The following is a 16,924-nucleotide window of genomic DNA, read 5'->3' as shown; positions in this document are numbered from 1 at the left end:
GAAGACTTAGAGGTTCATTTACCCACAACGTGGATTGTTTCTTTGGGATTTGCGTTTCCTTGGTTTCTCATGAAAAGCTGCTATATTACATTGCCCTGACGAAGTTCCTACGGGAATGAAACGCGTTGGCTGAGGCCTTTTAAAGATTTCAAATAATAAAGGAACTTTTTCTACTTACTATACCTGCTACAGACTTCTTATTTTTTGGTGCACCATCCATTACATATACGACTTGGATCGTGGAGGTGCCTCTTTCCCTACTGCTGGGACTCTCGCACCAGCATCACTCCCGAGCCTCCCGGGTTTTCCTGGAGCCGGAGCGACCCTGGAAACAGATGCATGTGTACTACAAAGCTCTGCATCTGGTCTTTGGGCCCTCGTCTCCCTCTGGAGTGCCTGCTGGCCCCAAGGAGGTATTAGGCACCGTAAATTTGTCATCGCTGGTAGGTTCACTTTCGGCGGCAGTTCCAGCCTCTGAATCTGAGGCGCCGGTTCACAGACCTTCGGGCAACCAATGGTGTTGATCGACTCAGGCACAACGTTGGTCGGCTCTGGCGCAACGTCGGTCCCAATTATGGTGCCTGTTGTTGCAGCACCGGTGAACTCCGACCTGGATTCACTGTGCTCTGTAGAGCCGGCTTCGCCGCTGCTCCAATTATCTGAACATATACCGGCTAACATCTCTCCTTCCCAGGTGGACGTTATCACAGCGTCGCTTTAATGTCGTTTATGGAGCCATTTAAATCGCTGGTCATTTCTGCGGAGGATCCACAAGACCTGTTCGGGGAAGGTCATGAGGAGCAGCCAGTGGCCCGTCTGGGTTGGAGAGCTGGAATGAGGGGCTGGGTGAGGCGAGCAGATTCAATTTGTTCCCTACTTCCTCCCTTTTGTCACTTCCGAGCCTTGCATCGGAAGCCAGTGCCACTTTAGCAGAGGTCTTGAGGAACGTGGCTGATAACTTGCTCTGCCTAATGTGGAGCAGACTATAGACCCTCTTATTTAGGTTCTACATCCCAGCCAATCGCGTGTTAAGCCGATGCTTCCTTACTGTGAGGCCATTACTGACATTTTATGGGGGCATAGGCAAAACCTCAGTCGGGTGTGCCAGTGGACCCCATCATTGCTCACACATACCATCCTGCCCCTGGTGACCCCGCTTGCCTTGTTCTCGCAGCTGACCCACCACAGCTTTGTGGTCAAGGCCATTAGGGTGTCCCCTGAGATGGGGAACCTCCCTCATTTCCCTCTTGATAAGTAATCCAGGGAACAGGATTCTCATGCAGAAACAGATGTTTTCCTCGACAAGTGCAGCTTTACACTCCACTAATACGGTCTGTGTCCTCTAAGTCTTTCTCCATTCCCTGTGGGAGACTTTGAGTCAATTTTTACCCTTGTTCCCTGAAGCTTACAAGGGCGAGTTGTAACCGTTTGTTTCAGATGGCTGTCAAGCAGCCAAACTGCTCATCAAATGTGGAATTGATTCCATTGACTCCATTGTACGGGCCATGGTGTCTGCTGTGGCTTTATGACGACATGCATGGCACCAGACGTCTGGATTTTCGGAAGCTGTCCAGTCTGTTCTGATTGACACACCATTTGATGGGGCTCATCTTTTTGAAGCCCAAGCGGATGCAGCCCTATGTAAGTTTAGGGCTAGTCGGGCAGGGTCACACCCTCCTCCTTCCTTTTTAGTTTGTGTGGATGGGGCTCCCCTTTTTTCTGCGGACTTTCCTTCTTTGCACCCAGTTAACTCAGTCTGTATGGTTTTTTCACCACTGATTCTATTGCTGGGGTTGTGACTTGTTCTGCTCGTCTTTGCAAGCAAGCTTTGTTGCGTGAGCTGAGCGCTTGTGGTATAGCCTTTTCAGATCTTTTACTTTCCTTTTTATACTGCCATGGTCATGGATCTTTAAGTTAGGTAAAGGTTTGCTTTCCTGCCTACACTGTTTTTGTTCTTGTGGCGTTGAAGTGTTAAGCACTGCTTCTTTCTTAATGAGAGAGTGTTTACCTCCGGTTTCTGATCTCCGGATGGTCTTTGCAGCTGCATGGCTGTTTTGTTCTTTTATTTTACTTTGATGTGGAGTATTGGTTGGCTATTGAATAGCTTATAGCTTATATGTGTACTACTTATGCAGTCTACTCTTTTTTTTTTTTTTTTTTTTTTTTTTTGCTATTGGATTGGTCCGTCATGGACTATATTATATGACCATTTGGGGCCATTAGGTGGGCTCATAGCCATTATTTTTTTTTTTATGCTACCTTTCACTATCCGTTTTTTTTTTCTAACCTGGATATTGTGTGCAGTACGTTTTCTTTACGTGAAGCAGACTGTATATGTATTATGAGTGTTTCAATTTTGAACAACCAGGATTGTATTCTTGGAATACAAAGGTTTGTAGATCCCTCCTTTCATGGAAGGCATAGGAAATTCCTTTGTTCAATCTTGGAACACGATAGTATAAGCTCAATGCTTTGGACTGTCTGAAAGGTAGTGTCTGAAATAATTAAGGCTGTTTTCAAGTCATGCGCTACATAGTAGGAATCATTGTGGAATAACAAGGTATTCTTACTCTCTCACAATGTTTCTGCATATGTATTTTGGTCTAAGATTAGATATTACTGGTCTTTTTGAGGTATACATCTAGTTTAACAGTCCTGAAGATTTTATACGTCCAGCATACTTGCTGGAAACCTATACCAGATTCAAAGCTGTTGGTGTTATTTTTTAACATCTTTACAATATATGATGTAACCTTTGGGTGGTCATTTTGTTCAAATAAATATTCCATGCACTGAGGAGGTATTACTGTCCTCCTTTCATGGTGTATGGATTATGTCTTCTATTTTGTATTGAGGTTCATTCATCTTAGTGTAATAAAGGATGAGTCCTGGCAGTCCTTATTTATGGATTTTATCAGGACGATGTTTTACTGCTATTTCTTTATTGATGTGGAGAATATGGTTTGCAATGCTTTTGTCTTGTACTTGTCTCTTTTGGTCCTCAAGTTCTCTTTTCCCTTGGGGTATAAATAATATTATCTGGTAATTGTAAGATTGTTATTTAGGGGTTTTCTACCATCTTTTTCCCCTCAGGACTCTATTTTTTCTGGCCTATAGGGTGGTTGATTATTTATGTATTCTTTGATAGTGATCATAGGTAATATTAGGAGCCATGCCCTTTTCCTACTATTCCTACATACATTTAGTCGGTTGTTTGCATTAACCGGCTGGCTCTCTTTGAGAACTATTGTAGGATTAGTTCGCAGACGCTTCTCCAGGGGGGTATAGCTATGGTATTTAATTAAAAAGTTTAGGAATCGGTGACTAGATGTCTCTATCAGATGTACAAGTTACTTACCTTTGTTAACCTAATATCTGGTAGAGACACAGTCTAGCCGCAGATTCATTAACTCCCTGCCCATCCCCCCACTCTGCGAAAGACCTATGAAACAAAGGGTTAAACCCAGTATCTATTCTAGTTAGTATACCAGTGGTCACTATCTCTCGTAATAGTGGCTCAACAAACATTGTTGATTTATGGGTCTTGTATTGGTATGCTCGTCCTAGAAGTAACAGTCCCACCGTTTGTCTTAATAATGGTTCAAGGAAAACCAGGTTTTCTTAAAATAACCCTCACCAACCAAACTGTCACATGGTGGTATGCTTCATCGTCTGGATCTTCCCGCCCGCTGTGGGACGGGGAGTGCTACAACAGAAACGTGGGAGCATTTTGACTATTGGGTGATTAAGTGATTGGTGATATGAGGACGGGAGGGTCAAGTAGGTGAGTTTCTGTAAGAAATACCTGGCTATGTGGAGTCTAAACTTTATTAGCTGTAGCTGGTATTATTAAACAAGCATTTACAATGCAATGGTTTTGCCTTTGTTAAAGTTAGAGCTATTGGCATTGCTTTTGACATTCTGCACTCTGAAGCTCCACTCTGAAGCTCCACTCTGCTATAGAACATAGAATGAGTGCATTTGTTGTATTTTGGGGGGGGGGGGCGCGGGGGCTCGCGCAAGCTGCAGGAGGCGTCAGTTATACACAGCAACAAGTGTCTTCCACCAGGCGGGCAGAGCAGCATGAGCCCATGCAACCTTCAGCACCACTGCCCTGCTCTCTGCCCACCCATTCTCACTTGCCCACCCATTCTCACTTGCCCATAAATACGTCACAACATCACCTGCCCGTGCAAGCTCAGTGGTAACCATGATTTGCATTACTAACAAAGCACAACAGTCCTCTTAGGGTTCCTAGTGATTCACAATGGCCCTTCTGGTGGCCCACTTTATTGAAGGATCCCACTTTATTCATTGTCCATTTCCATGTACTAGCCGATCTACCCTTCTACACCTACTAAAACTTGAACCCTGACTTCTTCTGCTTACACTCTGATTTTGTCTTTAACTAGCACATCACAGAACCACTCTAATGGCAACAGTACAAGCACACCATCCGGACTGTTTCCTCTCCTGAACCCTGCTGCCTATAAACAGACACCACAACATGAAAGTAGTTGATCTTACAACGTGTCACTTAACACCACATTTATACACTCTGGTGTGCACCCCATTCAAATGCGCAGGTTGTATACGACCATCTGGACATGCAAAAGCAAGTACAGCACATCCTAAATTTTGTACCCCACATGCACCAACCGAACTACGTCTCCTCCTTGTGACTGGTTTGCAAGACTCCTAGAGTGAGTCAATGCACACTCAGACACCAGATATGCGCAGTAATGCAAAGACAGCCCAGATATGTGCAGCAATGCAAACAGAAAGCCCAGATATGTGCTTATGCATACTCCACAGAGCCCCGATATGGGCTCACCTCCGAATGTGTGCAGCCATGAGAGCCCAAAAATTCCAAGCGGCCACACCAGTGGAAGATGTGGGTATAAATATCAGCAACATACATAGCTGTGGAGTTAAGAATAGTAAACCACAACTTAACTATACATCCTTACTGTAACAATTCGGTGTTAGTCAATATTATGGCCAGGATAGTATTTAATACACAATATTCTGGTAGAATACCACAGCAGGGACAGTGAAGAGGGCTAATGTAATTCCCAAGAAATATTACAGTAATGGACAGGAATCAAGAACATGCACTGCTTGTAGAGTCCGTTACCTACCACCCTGCTAAGCAGAAGAGTCCTGTTCAGACACTCCAAGAGGATGCCCGTGAATTTGTTTTCTCCAAAAAACAAACAGATTACTGTTTCTTAGAAGTAACCAAAAATGCATCCATCCACGTACACTTTCACTGGCGTACCCCTATATCGATCTAAAACATGCACGTACATACATCAACACGTTAATGTACAGACATCGGTAAATCTCCTTATCTACACGGACTATACACCAGAACAGTACACTACTCACGCACTTTAACTACCTCATGGTTTTGGCAGCAGGGGTGGGAACTGTTCTAGACGATTGGGGGGCCACGCATGGCGCACTGTTACATGCCTTGAACTAGGGTTGGATGTGGGTTATTGGTGGAGAGATCGGACCATGATGACGAACGATTCGAAAATTAATCCAAAATGTTGATGTATTATTTATGCACTGTACTGTAACCCTGCGGATTCCGATCCCGGTGCCGCCGGGGTCAGGTCTGCGTGAGGACATGACGAGTGAAGGTAGGAGACAGGGGGAGAGAGGTTGGGGCAGGAAGGCAGGGGAAGAGAGGAGGGAAAAAAAAACCCAAACAAATCGACTCACCTGCACCTTGCGACGGCGGCACTTCTCCGGTCTCCCTCTTCGGCATGGGAGACCGGCAACGTCGACAATCTATCTGGCACTTCTCCGGTCTCCCTCTTCGGCATGGGAGCAGGGGATGTGAGAGAGCTAGGGTTGGGCAGTGGTTGTGAGAGTGGTGGAGCTGGGCCATGCATGTGAGAGTGGTGGATCTGGGCAGTGGATGTTAGGGCATTGAAGCTGAATGTTGGGAGTGCTGCGGATGGACAGTGGGTGCATGAGAGGTAAGAATGGACAGTGATTGTGTGGGTGGTGAGGTGGGCAGTGGATTGAAGGGCTCCGAACCTGGGTACTGGAGTGTATTGAACCAGATGCTCAGGTTTACGAAGTGACAATGTAGAGGTGAGCCACAGCGAAAGGCTCGAAAAATAGAACTTACTTTATTTGCACTATGGATAGGGTGGGATTGGTAAGTCTCGCCGCCCCCCTGGCTCACACCATTCCAATCAAACTGTCATCAACCAGACACGGACCCGAAGTCCGCATGGGAAAGTGCCCCCTAGAGGAAGAACCAAGAACACTTTGGCCCCTAGGGCACTTAAGCTTGGCAGCGAGTGGTTTCTTTTTTAGGGAAACGGGGGAGCTTATTGGTTGAAAAGGAAACTGCTGCAAGATGGTACTGCTGGGGGCTCTCGTCCTCAAGGTGGTGGCCAACTCATGAGAGGTGCTCCACGCGGGAGAGGACTCTGCACATGCGTAGAACTGCACGGGCACACATCACGGCGCGTGGAATCTCTCCAAATAGGTACACTGGAGGGCGAGGAGGACGTTAGAACTGCTGCTTCCAAGGTGAGGCTGCTGGTGGGAAGGGAGGGGCTCTACCGGGCGAGGAAGAACTGGGATTGGCAGGCTGGGCTCATTCTCTCCAGGTCTCTGGGAATGAATGCTGCGTGTGAGGGTGCAGCTCTCACACGCTCAGCGCCCAGATCCACTGACTGCACGTCAGAGAGTGGGGCACACATGGAGAATAGTGGAGTTTGGGGTGAGCCGAGGATAGGACAGAGCTTGAGCAGCTGGTAGGGCTGGGGTGGTGCAGGATTTGCAGAGAGGTGAGAGTGATATGAAGGGCTGAGGCGGCGCAAAGAGCAGGAGCTGCTGCTGCAGACAGACATTCAGGGAGGAACGAAAACTGCTAAGAGGAAGGTGGACGGTGAAAAGCCTCAGAGGAGAGGTTCCAGCTCTGAAAAGGGGTCTTTCCAAACATACATGGCTGGCTGTGCCGCTAAACAACATGCGCGTTTTGATCATTCAAACCATGTAAAACCCTTACGATCTGCCCTCGCTGGGGCCGGGGGCACTGGGGCGTAGATGCGCCTGTGTTTGTGTGGATGAGTCTGCGGCAGGGATGTTTGTCTACGGTTTAAATGCCTGAAATAAAGCCGGGGAGCGCCGTGTCTAATAGCACAGCCCCGTGCCACAGCAAGGCGGTGTTGTTGTCCAGAAGAGCGAGCCGGCACAGTGTGTTCTGCCCCCTCCGCGGCCGCCGCGCAGGGAGGAATTCGCTGAATTCCGGGGGTAGACGGACCCGCGCTGGAAGACGTCAAACCAGCATTAGATAAGAGCTGCTGCCCGCTGTCTGCCCCTCTGCCTTCAGCCACAGTGCCTTCCCGTGCCCCAAGCAGGGAGCAGGGAGCTGCGAGCCGACGTGCATTCACAAAGCGAGCACTGTCAAAGCCAATAGGCCTGGCTACAGCAAGCATACATTTTGTTACTTATTTTTTTACAAGCATATGCCATAGAAATTAAACGTTTACAAATTAAAAAAAGGAAAAACAAAATTAAGATTCAAAATTGAGATCGGCCCACCGCCCTGGCATTTAAGTGGATGCGCACATTACAGGGTAATGTCTCTGACAGATGTGAGTCAATGATTCAAGAGGGCTGACACATGGCCCTCTACTACTGCTGTGGTAGGCGGAAGTAACAAGCACCACCAGCAGGACAGGACGCCGCGGAGTACCAGCGAGCTTTACCACTGAAAGACATCACACGCCATCTTTACATACTACTAGGAACTCAAAAAGAACACACCACGGCGGCGAAACGCGATCCTGTGAACACGGGCGGCCCGTGGGGAAAGCAGGGGCGGTGGAAAAGCGTCGGCGGCCTGTGCCAGGCGCGCCAACAGACTTCCAGGCACAATCTGGCACCGAAGGCCCCCACACAGCACCCCCTCCACAAAAGGTGCGTTCTGTTAACAGGCTGGGGAAGAAAGGTTGAAATGAGGGCTGCGCGCTCCGGAGGGAGGGGCAGAGCTTGACCAGAGGCATAGTTCGGAGCTGAGGTCAGAGCCAGGCGCACAAAGGCCCTTTTTTGAGGCCGTGAGCCGGCGATGCGCCGAGGCATTCCTTGCAGCCGAGGGCTCTTTTACCAGCAGATGAGGTCTCCGGGCAAAGCGGCGCAGCAGCTTTGGGCAGAATTAAAAGCTTACGAGGAGCCGCTCTGCCCCCGCACAAGGAAGGATGATCCCAGCTTCGCAATTTGAGGGGGTCCCCCCCCATCAGGTCGAGGCACCCACTGGACAGCGGGGGTGCTGCTTGATTCTGCCCTTGGTGCACGGTCACTCGAGGGGGCCAGGGACCAGGCCCCCCCCTCCCCCCAACCGGGTGCCACCGCTATCCAGGAAGGGACGGGTCCGGGACAGCGAGTGAGCATCACGGGGAGAGCGGGTCCAAAGACCTGGAGGCCAGAGCCGCTTACAAAGCTGGGACTCGGATGCGGCCTGCAGCTGAACGGGGCTCGGGAAGTTTCGTGTTCTGGCACTGGAGCAGCCAGGCTGGGCTGCGGTTTCTTTTCGGAAAACTGGAGCAAATGTTTGTGATAAATTACAGCAAACCTAACACCCATAGCAGTAAACCCAGCCCCGCTCGCACGCAAGCGCCATGTACGGAATTAAAGGCAAACCACCAAGGCCGTGTTTAGATAGGAAGAAAGGAGCGCCTGTTCTCTCCCAGCACAAGGGGGGCAGCACGGCCTCGTACCGAGAGCCATGTGAGCTGCACGAGAAAGACTGGCAAAAAGATTACCTCAGAGGTGAGAGTAGAAGCAGACGCTTGGTTAAATCACATTCACACTCAGTGCTTCCTAGTTCTACTCCTGCAGCCAGAGCGTCAAGGCAGCGGAACCTCGAAGGATCTCGAGGCACCTCTAGCAGAGCACCATAGTGCTTGCCGTCTTCCTCTCCTTCTTCCCCGGGCTGCGGGGGGCGGGCACTTCCGGCCGGCCGCGCTAGGATTGGCCGGCCGGCCAGTCACGGGGCAGGAGAGACGCAGAAGTGCCGGCAATGCCGGACCAGACACGGGGGCGTTCCCGGCGTCGCGTGACGTCGGCAAAAGCCAAAGAATGTCGGGAACGCCCCCGTGTCTGGTCCGGCATTGACGGACAGGCCCCTCGTCCAATGGCAAGGCTCCGTTTACGGAGCCAGCCAATCAATGACGAGGGCCGAACCAAGCTACACTACAGTTCTCATCAGGTTTTCGCCTGCGCGAAAAAGCTGCGCAGAAAGCGCAGCTTTCGCCAGGCAAAACCTAAAAAGGGGGGGAGTGGATACTTACATTGTGATGGGTGCCTGTCTCCTGGTCTACATGTTTCTAGCCTATCCCCTAAGGGTTTCCGTCAGAACCAGGATAAAATACCTTGTTATTGCACATAGGCAAAGCACAAGGTCAAAACATATATATCATTTCTAAATGTAAACATTAGTAATTATCACTTACACTTATGCACATAAGCTTTGAAAATGGGGTTGTTTTTGAGGGGGTAAAAGACTACTCAAACCAGAGATTTACAATTTTAAAGATTTAAGGCAAGTATAGGGTCTAAAGGCACAGATGGCCATTTGTGTTTATCTGGACGTGCGAGACCGGGGATAGTCGCAATTTCAGGCCGACCGCGATGATGCGTGAGCTGTATACAGGGTTTCGGTTAGTTCAGTTGAAAGTTATCTTCCAAAGTCAAGCTCAGAGAGTTCCGGAGAAAAGAAGCGACAGGCCGTGCAGAAGTAGACAATCTCTAAACGAATTGTGCTCTGCTAACAATCAATCCATTGTGGGCGTGCTCCTTCCACCACAGCCCCTTGGGTATATATTCCAAGTTAAGGAATCTGTGGCTAGAAGTCTCTAGCAGATGAAAAAGTTATTTACCTTTGGTAATACCTTATCTGGGAGAGACTCTATCTAGCCGCAGCTTCCTTACTGGCTACACCCCCCCCCCCCCCCCTCCCCCCTTCCGCCCTGCGAACAGATTTCTAGGGACAGGATTTTTTCCCCTTTCAGGGCTTTAGATTTCCACTGACCTACCCATTGCCTTAGTTCCACAGCAGTGGTCAGTGTACTTCGTGTCTCTGCACTTCTGGCATGGAAAGTTGTGAAAAGTAACTGACGTCAGCGTGCCTGGATAACACTTATATAGTCACGGCAAATGTCCCTTCCGGCGCAGTTTACACTGCTGACGCCCACGCAGATCTGAATGAGGCCAACTACAGATGCGCAGGGGTACTGCTTCCGAAAAAGTTTCTGGATCCAGTCTGACGCCTGAAGGTAATTTCTAAGTTAAGGAGTCTGCCGCTAGATAGTCTCTACTGGATAAGGCGTTACCGAAGGTAAGTAACGACGTTAAGTAGCTTATCTCCTGTCCTAGCAACCATTAGAACAAAGACCTTTGATATACCTAGCAAACATTACCTGTGATTACTTTTTTTTTTTTTTTTTTACATATTAGTTTATTTCTGGTTAGTAACTTATTCATCCTCTCTGGTATGGGTCTCTTTCAAACATAGAATAAGTACAAAAATAAAAAAGGAAACCTCAATTAAAGCCAATAAGTTTATTTTTAAAGAATGCATGGAAATGGCCTATTCAGTGCTAATGATTATATTGGTAACTTTCCCATGAAACTCTGTTTTATCATGGCTAGGGATGCAGTAGTTGGAGCCCTGATGCCTGCCAATATGATAGCTCCAGTGGAGTGTCCATCCTCCTCCCCTGCACCACCCTCAGATATTTCTGCTGTGTCAAGCCCTCTTCATGGAGAAGAGGCTGGGACAGCCACGGAGTTAGAAGATAGATTGAGCCCGAATTCCTGGCATGACAAGAAAGGAGAGGTAAGTTACAATTATACACTTTACAATCACATTGATAATCACAGTTCTCTACAGTGCCCCTTCTGTCCCTGGAGAGCTCAATCTGCGCACATAATAAATCATGTAATATTACTTAAACTTGTTATTGATTTAGTAAACAGGTTGAATAATATGTTTGCAATCCTTCACCTAAGATTACAACAACTCCACAGTTTTGCTTTACACTTTGATGACACCACCTTTCTTCCACTGCATATTAAGAGCAAACTCATTCTCTATATGCATCGTAAGGTTCCGCCCCCAAATCGATAGGCCCTGCTTAAGTACTCTAATTTCTTCTGTGTAATCTTTTACTTGATGTCGGTTTCCATGTCGATCTCATGCTTTGGTCACTGCAGTGGTTTCTCCATCTGCAACAGTTCTAGAATGGGGAGAACTGAAGAACATCAGAATCTCTCCAGGTGCTGTGGTGTACATAATGTAGTGGGTTTTAGAGGAGCACCACAGCTGTGGGAAGTCCTTTTGTCTCCCACCAGCAGTGACCATGATAGTGACAGATGCCTTCACTCTAGCATGAGGTACCCCTTGGATGAGCTGAAAATCAGAGGACATTGGTTTTTAGAGGAGCAAGGTTCCCGCATCACCCTGCTTGAGCTGTGGGTGAGTTGCCTGGCCCTGAAAGCTTTCCTGCCCTCCCTTTGCTATTGGTGTGTCCACATCCTTGCTACATTATGACGGCGATGTGGTATATAAAAAAGCAAGACAGGGTAGTCTTTTTGCTTTTGTGTCAGGAATTGGTGAGTCTGTGAATCTGTTACAAGCACACTAGATCTAAGTATTTGGCAACAACATGGCACGTTATCTGAATATGAAGGCTGCCTTCCTGAGTGTGTGTTAACTTGGTGACCATGAGTGGCGCCTGCCTCTAGAGGTGGTGCAAACAGACTTTGCCTTCTTGACCACTACTCTGGTGGACATTTTCACCACTGCACTGTGCCTGCTGTTATGTGTATCAAAATAAGGGGGGATGGGGCGGATCACGTCAAGATCCTAGGGCTCAGTTTACCATTCAAGGACCTCAGAATGGAAGGTCCAGCCACAGTCGGAGCCCAAAGGGACAATGTAAGGCAAAGACAGACTCGGCTGTTCCTATCGAAAAGGGAGTTATAAGAGGTAGAAATGCGGTCACAAAGGGAGAGAAGGTAGTGCTCAGTGGATGGCTACCCTGGGAATCCAATATGTTGGTATTTAATGGCCTCACACACCCTTGCGAGTGTCATGCTTCATCATTGGCGGTTGCTCCTCGTCGGGCAGGCGGTGCAATGCCCCACGGGCTCACCTCGAAGAGGGGCTCTTTAGCGGAGATCTTTTTACCAACTGCCTCAGGTGAAGTGCGGGTGAGGGGCCAGAAAGGAGCGGATAGTGTAGTTCTCCAGTATTAGGGGTGTCTTTCATAGATTCACATGCTTGAATATTCCCCGTCGTCGAAGTGGGAGTCCCACGGTACATAAATAGCAGTAATATATATGCATGTATACATGAGAAATATCATAAATAAAAAATACATACATATAATGCAATAGAAATGTAAACCTGAAAAAGTACCATAGAACAAAATAGGCCCATTGAAAAGCCCAAGGGAGATTTCACTTTAGTAGCATATTAGAGTCATTATGTGTTGGTCCACATTCCAGCCAACCAGGCTGTAGCCTCCTCTAGAACCTTCTCCTCAGAAGCCCAAGTCCTCAGATTTTCTACCGCACGTCGTGTGAAGGGAGTCTCCCTGAGCTCTGCTCAGTTTTTTCCAGTTTCTACCTATTTTTCTTCAGAAATGTCTTCTTCAAAGAAAACTTTGTTCAAGGCTTGTCCATCCTGTGGTAAATTGCGCCTTTTTCATGAGGATCCACACAGTAAGTGTATTTACTGTCTTTATCCGGACCACATTGCCTCTACATGCAAGTTCTGTCGCACTTTTCCCCCTAAGACATTGAGGGACAGAGAGGCCCGTCTCCTTCTGTGGCTACAGAAGTTGAAAACATCTGAGAATGTGGTTTCCGATGCTGAGAGTATGTCATCTGGTTTTTCAAGATCCTCTCAGAAGTGTGGGTCTGAGACTGAAGTTCCCTCTCCTTTTCTTAAAAAGAGTAAAAAGTTGGGACTTTCAAGGATGTCTCCCCACAAGACTTGCTTCAGGGCGCGCCTACGGGACCTGGCTCTCTGGCGTCTCGACCCAAGACCATGCCCTCCTCTTCAAAAACGGGCATTGGCTCGTCGACGGGCTCGTCGACGCGTCCGTCGACGTCTTCAGCGTCTACGAAGTCCGTTTTGTCAGTTTCGACGTCAGCGACTACTTCTTCCATGTCGACCAGCTCTGCAACGACGACGACCATCTCGTCGACGAGCAGCCAAGAGGTCAGACCCAGGGGTTAGAGGCGGCAGACCTGGAAGCTGAGATCGGTCCGGGACCAGGGTTCAATTCCCCGTCTCGGCGGGTCTTGGGCTCATAAATTCTACGGACTCGATAATTCTCGTTCCGGTGCCTACTCGACTCACGGGTTCACACTCTGCGACTCTGGGCAATAGCTTGCTTAATCTCCACTACGGCCCCTCGCGGCGGGATGCCTGGCTTTCACCTTGTGGATACCCTGCTGGGGTTATCTCACAGGGGAATACCAGGACGGGTTCCCAAAGCAAGCGCCTTGATGCCTTCGGGTGATACGTGCGCTATATAAATCGCAATACATTTACATACATTTACATCTTGTCCATTATTATGATCTCGTCGATCAAACCGTCGACGAAGAAATCATCGTCGACACGCCCACCGTCGACGGTTCCTCCGTCGACGAAGAGCAAGCCATCGTCGTCGACGCCTGTTCCGACGACTGGATCATCCACGTCGACGACTATCCCGTCGACGATGAACCCCCCGTCGACGGCTGTTCCGCCGACGGCTACTATCTCGTCGTTGGCAGCCTCATCGTCGACGGCAAAGAATGCAACCTCGTCGACGACCAAAAAATCTTCGTCGGCCAAGACTAAGCTGTTACTTCCTACGCCGGATTCTGCGGCGACAACGAAAACACAACCAGGGGGTGCTAAGGCTTTAGAACTTTCGCCGACGGGCTCGTTGATGATGCACCAACCCCTACAAACTACTACCACCTTCAAAGTGGTTACTGCCTCATCTCTCAAGACTGTACCACTTATACAGTTAAGTCCAATTAGGAGTGGATCTCAGCCTCCGGAAAAATTGTTTCAGTCTGGAGAAGAGGAATCCGGAAATGATTCAGAAATGGATCAAATTTATCAACCAGCATCCAGTCCTTCAGAGTTACACATTAAATGTCAGGACTACAGTGACGAGGATGAGGATGCGGATAATACCGCCGAAGATGGGAATGTACTTTTTTCCAATAGATAGATCACAACCACCAACTTATGAACAGTTTACGCAAATTCCTCTGTCTATGGTGAAAAACCTGCAACATATGCTGGATGACTACAATCGTAGGTTTCCACCGTCGTTGCCTCCTTCCCCAGCACCTCAAGCACACCGGTCTCTGTCTCCAGCTCCTCGCCCTCCGTCTCCAACACCTCGACCACAGTCTCCAGCACCTAGGCCTCAAGCTCCAGCGCCTGTTGCACCTACGTCTCCTTTGGGTGCTGCTCATGATACAGATAATGAGACTCAAACTCCTCATAACACTGGGGATAATGACACTGATGATGAAATGCAGGAATGGGACAATTATAGGGCACAGACACCTTCTACTCCATCGGCATCGCCAAGAACTTCGCCACCAGTGGATATCGCGAGTTTCCATAACCTTATGGTTCGCGCAGCGAAGAGGTTCCACTTAACTATCGAAGCACAACAAACTGAATGCTTTTTGTATGATTTTAAGGACTTACCGCAACGGCAAACTCATACCATCCCTATCATAGACCACATATGGGATGAGGGTCTAAAGTTAATGGAACGTCCTAATTCCATACCGGCCGTTCTACCTAGATTGGACAAAAAATATAAAGCGCCACCTACTTCTCCGGCCTGTTTGGTTTCACAACCTAAGGCAGATTCAGTTATCACTCAGGCGGCACAAAAAAGGTCTCGGAATCCAGCCATATCCCTGACATCTCCGCCTGATCAGGATGGCCGTAAATTGGACTCAATTGGAAAGAAATTTACCACGATGGCAGCGACCACGGTGAGATCTTCCAACGCCTTAGCCATTCTAGGTCGCTATGACCGTCAAATGTGGTCCGAGATCGCTGGTCTAATCCCTCAAATGCCCGACTCCATCCGGGATGAAGCGCAGGCCATCATTCTCGAAGGAGAAAAAATTTCAGCGGAAATAATCGACTGTGCCGTCGATATATCCTCTACTGGTTTCCGACAACTGGCGGGTGCTGCAGTCTTGCGCCGTCAAGGCTGGCTAAAGTCAACCACCTTCCGTCCAGAAGTTCAATCCAGAGTGTTAGATTTACCTTACGACGGTGAGTCTCTGTTCGGTAAGCACGTTGGAACTTATAAAAAAGGACACAGATACAGCAAAGTCCTTAACAACTCTTCAATATCGGAAGAGGCCATTTCGTGGGGCACGCGGTAGAGGAGGAGGAACCTCTACTTTTCGTGGCACAGGCCAATATCGAGGATACACTTACAACGACAACAGACAAAGAGGATCCTATCAGTCCCAAAATCGTTCATCCACCTCCAGACCTTACCAACGTAAGTCCAACTACAGAGGTGGTACGAACACCAGCAAAAAACAGTGAGATGACGGTGCATCTTGGAGGTCTAATCTCGAAATTCTTCTGCAATTGGTCGCACATTACCAACGACCAATGGGTCTTGGACGTTATTTCAAAAGGACACACCCTGGAATTTACGAAATTTCCCCCCGCTCGCCCGCCTTCGGGCCCACCTTCTCCCCATTTCAAGGAACTGTTGGCCCAGGTGAAGCTTATGATCAGGAAAGGAGCCATAGAATTGGTACCGCAATGTCAACGCGGCAGGGGGTTTTACTCCCGTTTCTTTCTAGTGAAGAAAAAATCAGGAGAGTGGCACCCCATCTTAGATTTGAGAGCTCTAAACAAGTTCATCGCATCAAAGACTTTTCAGATGCTTACCCTGCTTCAAATCTTGAATTTCCTCATTCCAGGAGAGTACTTTTCAACAATAGACCTTCAAGATGCATATTTCCATGTGCCTATTCATCCCAGGCACTCGAAATACCTCCGTTTTACAGTCGGCCAATTTCATTATCAATTCAAGGTCCTACCATTCGTCCTTCGATCGGCACCGAGGGTATTTACCAAAATCCTAGCCCCGGTGGCCGCCTACCTGCGTTTACAGGGCATCCAGTTTTATCCGTATCTGGACGACTGCCTGATAAAGGCCAAGACTTTCCAACTAACGCAAGAGCACACACAAATCTGCATATCCCTGTTGGAAACGTTAGGCTTCTCCATCAATTGCCTAAAGTCACACTTTCACCCTTCTCAACAGCGAGATTTTCTAGGAGCCTCGCTCGATTCTCGGCTAGGGCAAGTGTTCGTTTCACAGGAGCGACAAAGCCGAATGTTATAGAAAGTTCAGTTCCTGCAGTCAAGGCAGTACGTTTCTGTCCGGATGTACAAATCATTCCTCGGCATGGTTTCTTCGTGCATTCAACTGATTCCCAACTGCAGACTGCACATGAGAGTCCTTCAAGAAGAACTAGACAGCCAGTGGAAGCAGGTATCGGGGTCGTTCGAAGACAAAATCCATCTAACGCCCCGCATTCGAAGAGCTTTGGAGTGGTGGGCTCATCCTCCAAACATAGCAACAGGTCGTTCATTCAAGGACGAACCACCAACACTTACACTGACGACAGACGCTTCCCTGGAAGGTTGGGGGGCTCATCTCGACGGGATGTCCGTGAAGGGAAAATGGACGGCGTCTCAGCGCACTTGGCACATAAATCGCTTGGAACTACTGGCGATTTTCTTGGCCTTGAAGTCCTTTCAGAGAGTAGTGCAGGGACAGACATTGCTGGTGAGGACGGACAATACCACCAGCATGCACTA

The 16,924-nt window shown here is 48.5% G+C and overlaps 1 protein-coding gene across 5 annotated transcripts in view; it reads left to right on the top strand.

The window, feature by feature from the left end:
- Nucleotides 1–16,924, top strand: part of HERC2 (HECT and RLD domain containing E3 ubiquitin protein ligase 2) — a 1,676,463-nt gene that overhangs the window by 1,071,430 nt on the left and 588,109 nt on the right. For all 5 annotated transcript variants that reach the window (XM_086934186.1, XM_086934185.1, XM_086934187.1 and 2 more), the window contains exon 67: nt 10,684–10,870. In XM_086934186.1, coding sequence (XP_086790312.1) covers nt 10,684–10,870 — 187 coding nt within the window. The remainder of the gene's footprint in view (nt 1–10,683; nt 10,871–16,924) is intronic.

This window comes from Lissotriton vulgaris, chromosome 8 (assembly GCF_964263255.1).
Source record: "Lissotriton vulgaris chromosome 8, aLisVul1.2, whole genome shotgun sequence".
Taxonomy (NCBI): domain Eukaryota; kingdom Metazoa; phylum Chordata; class Amphibia; order Caudata; family Salamandridae; genus Lissotriton; species Lissotriton vulgaris.
The sequence above is the reverse complement of the archived record's forward strand: the minus strand, read 5'-3'. Positions and strand labels throughout refer to the sequence as shown.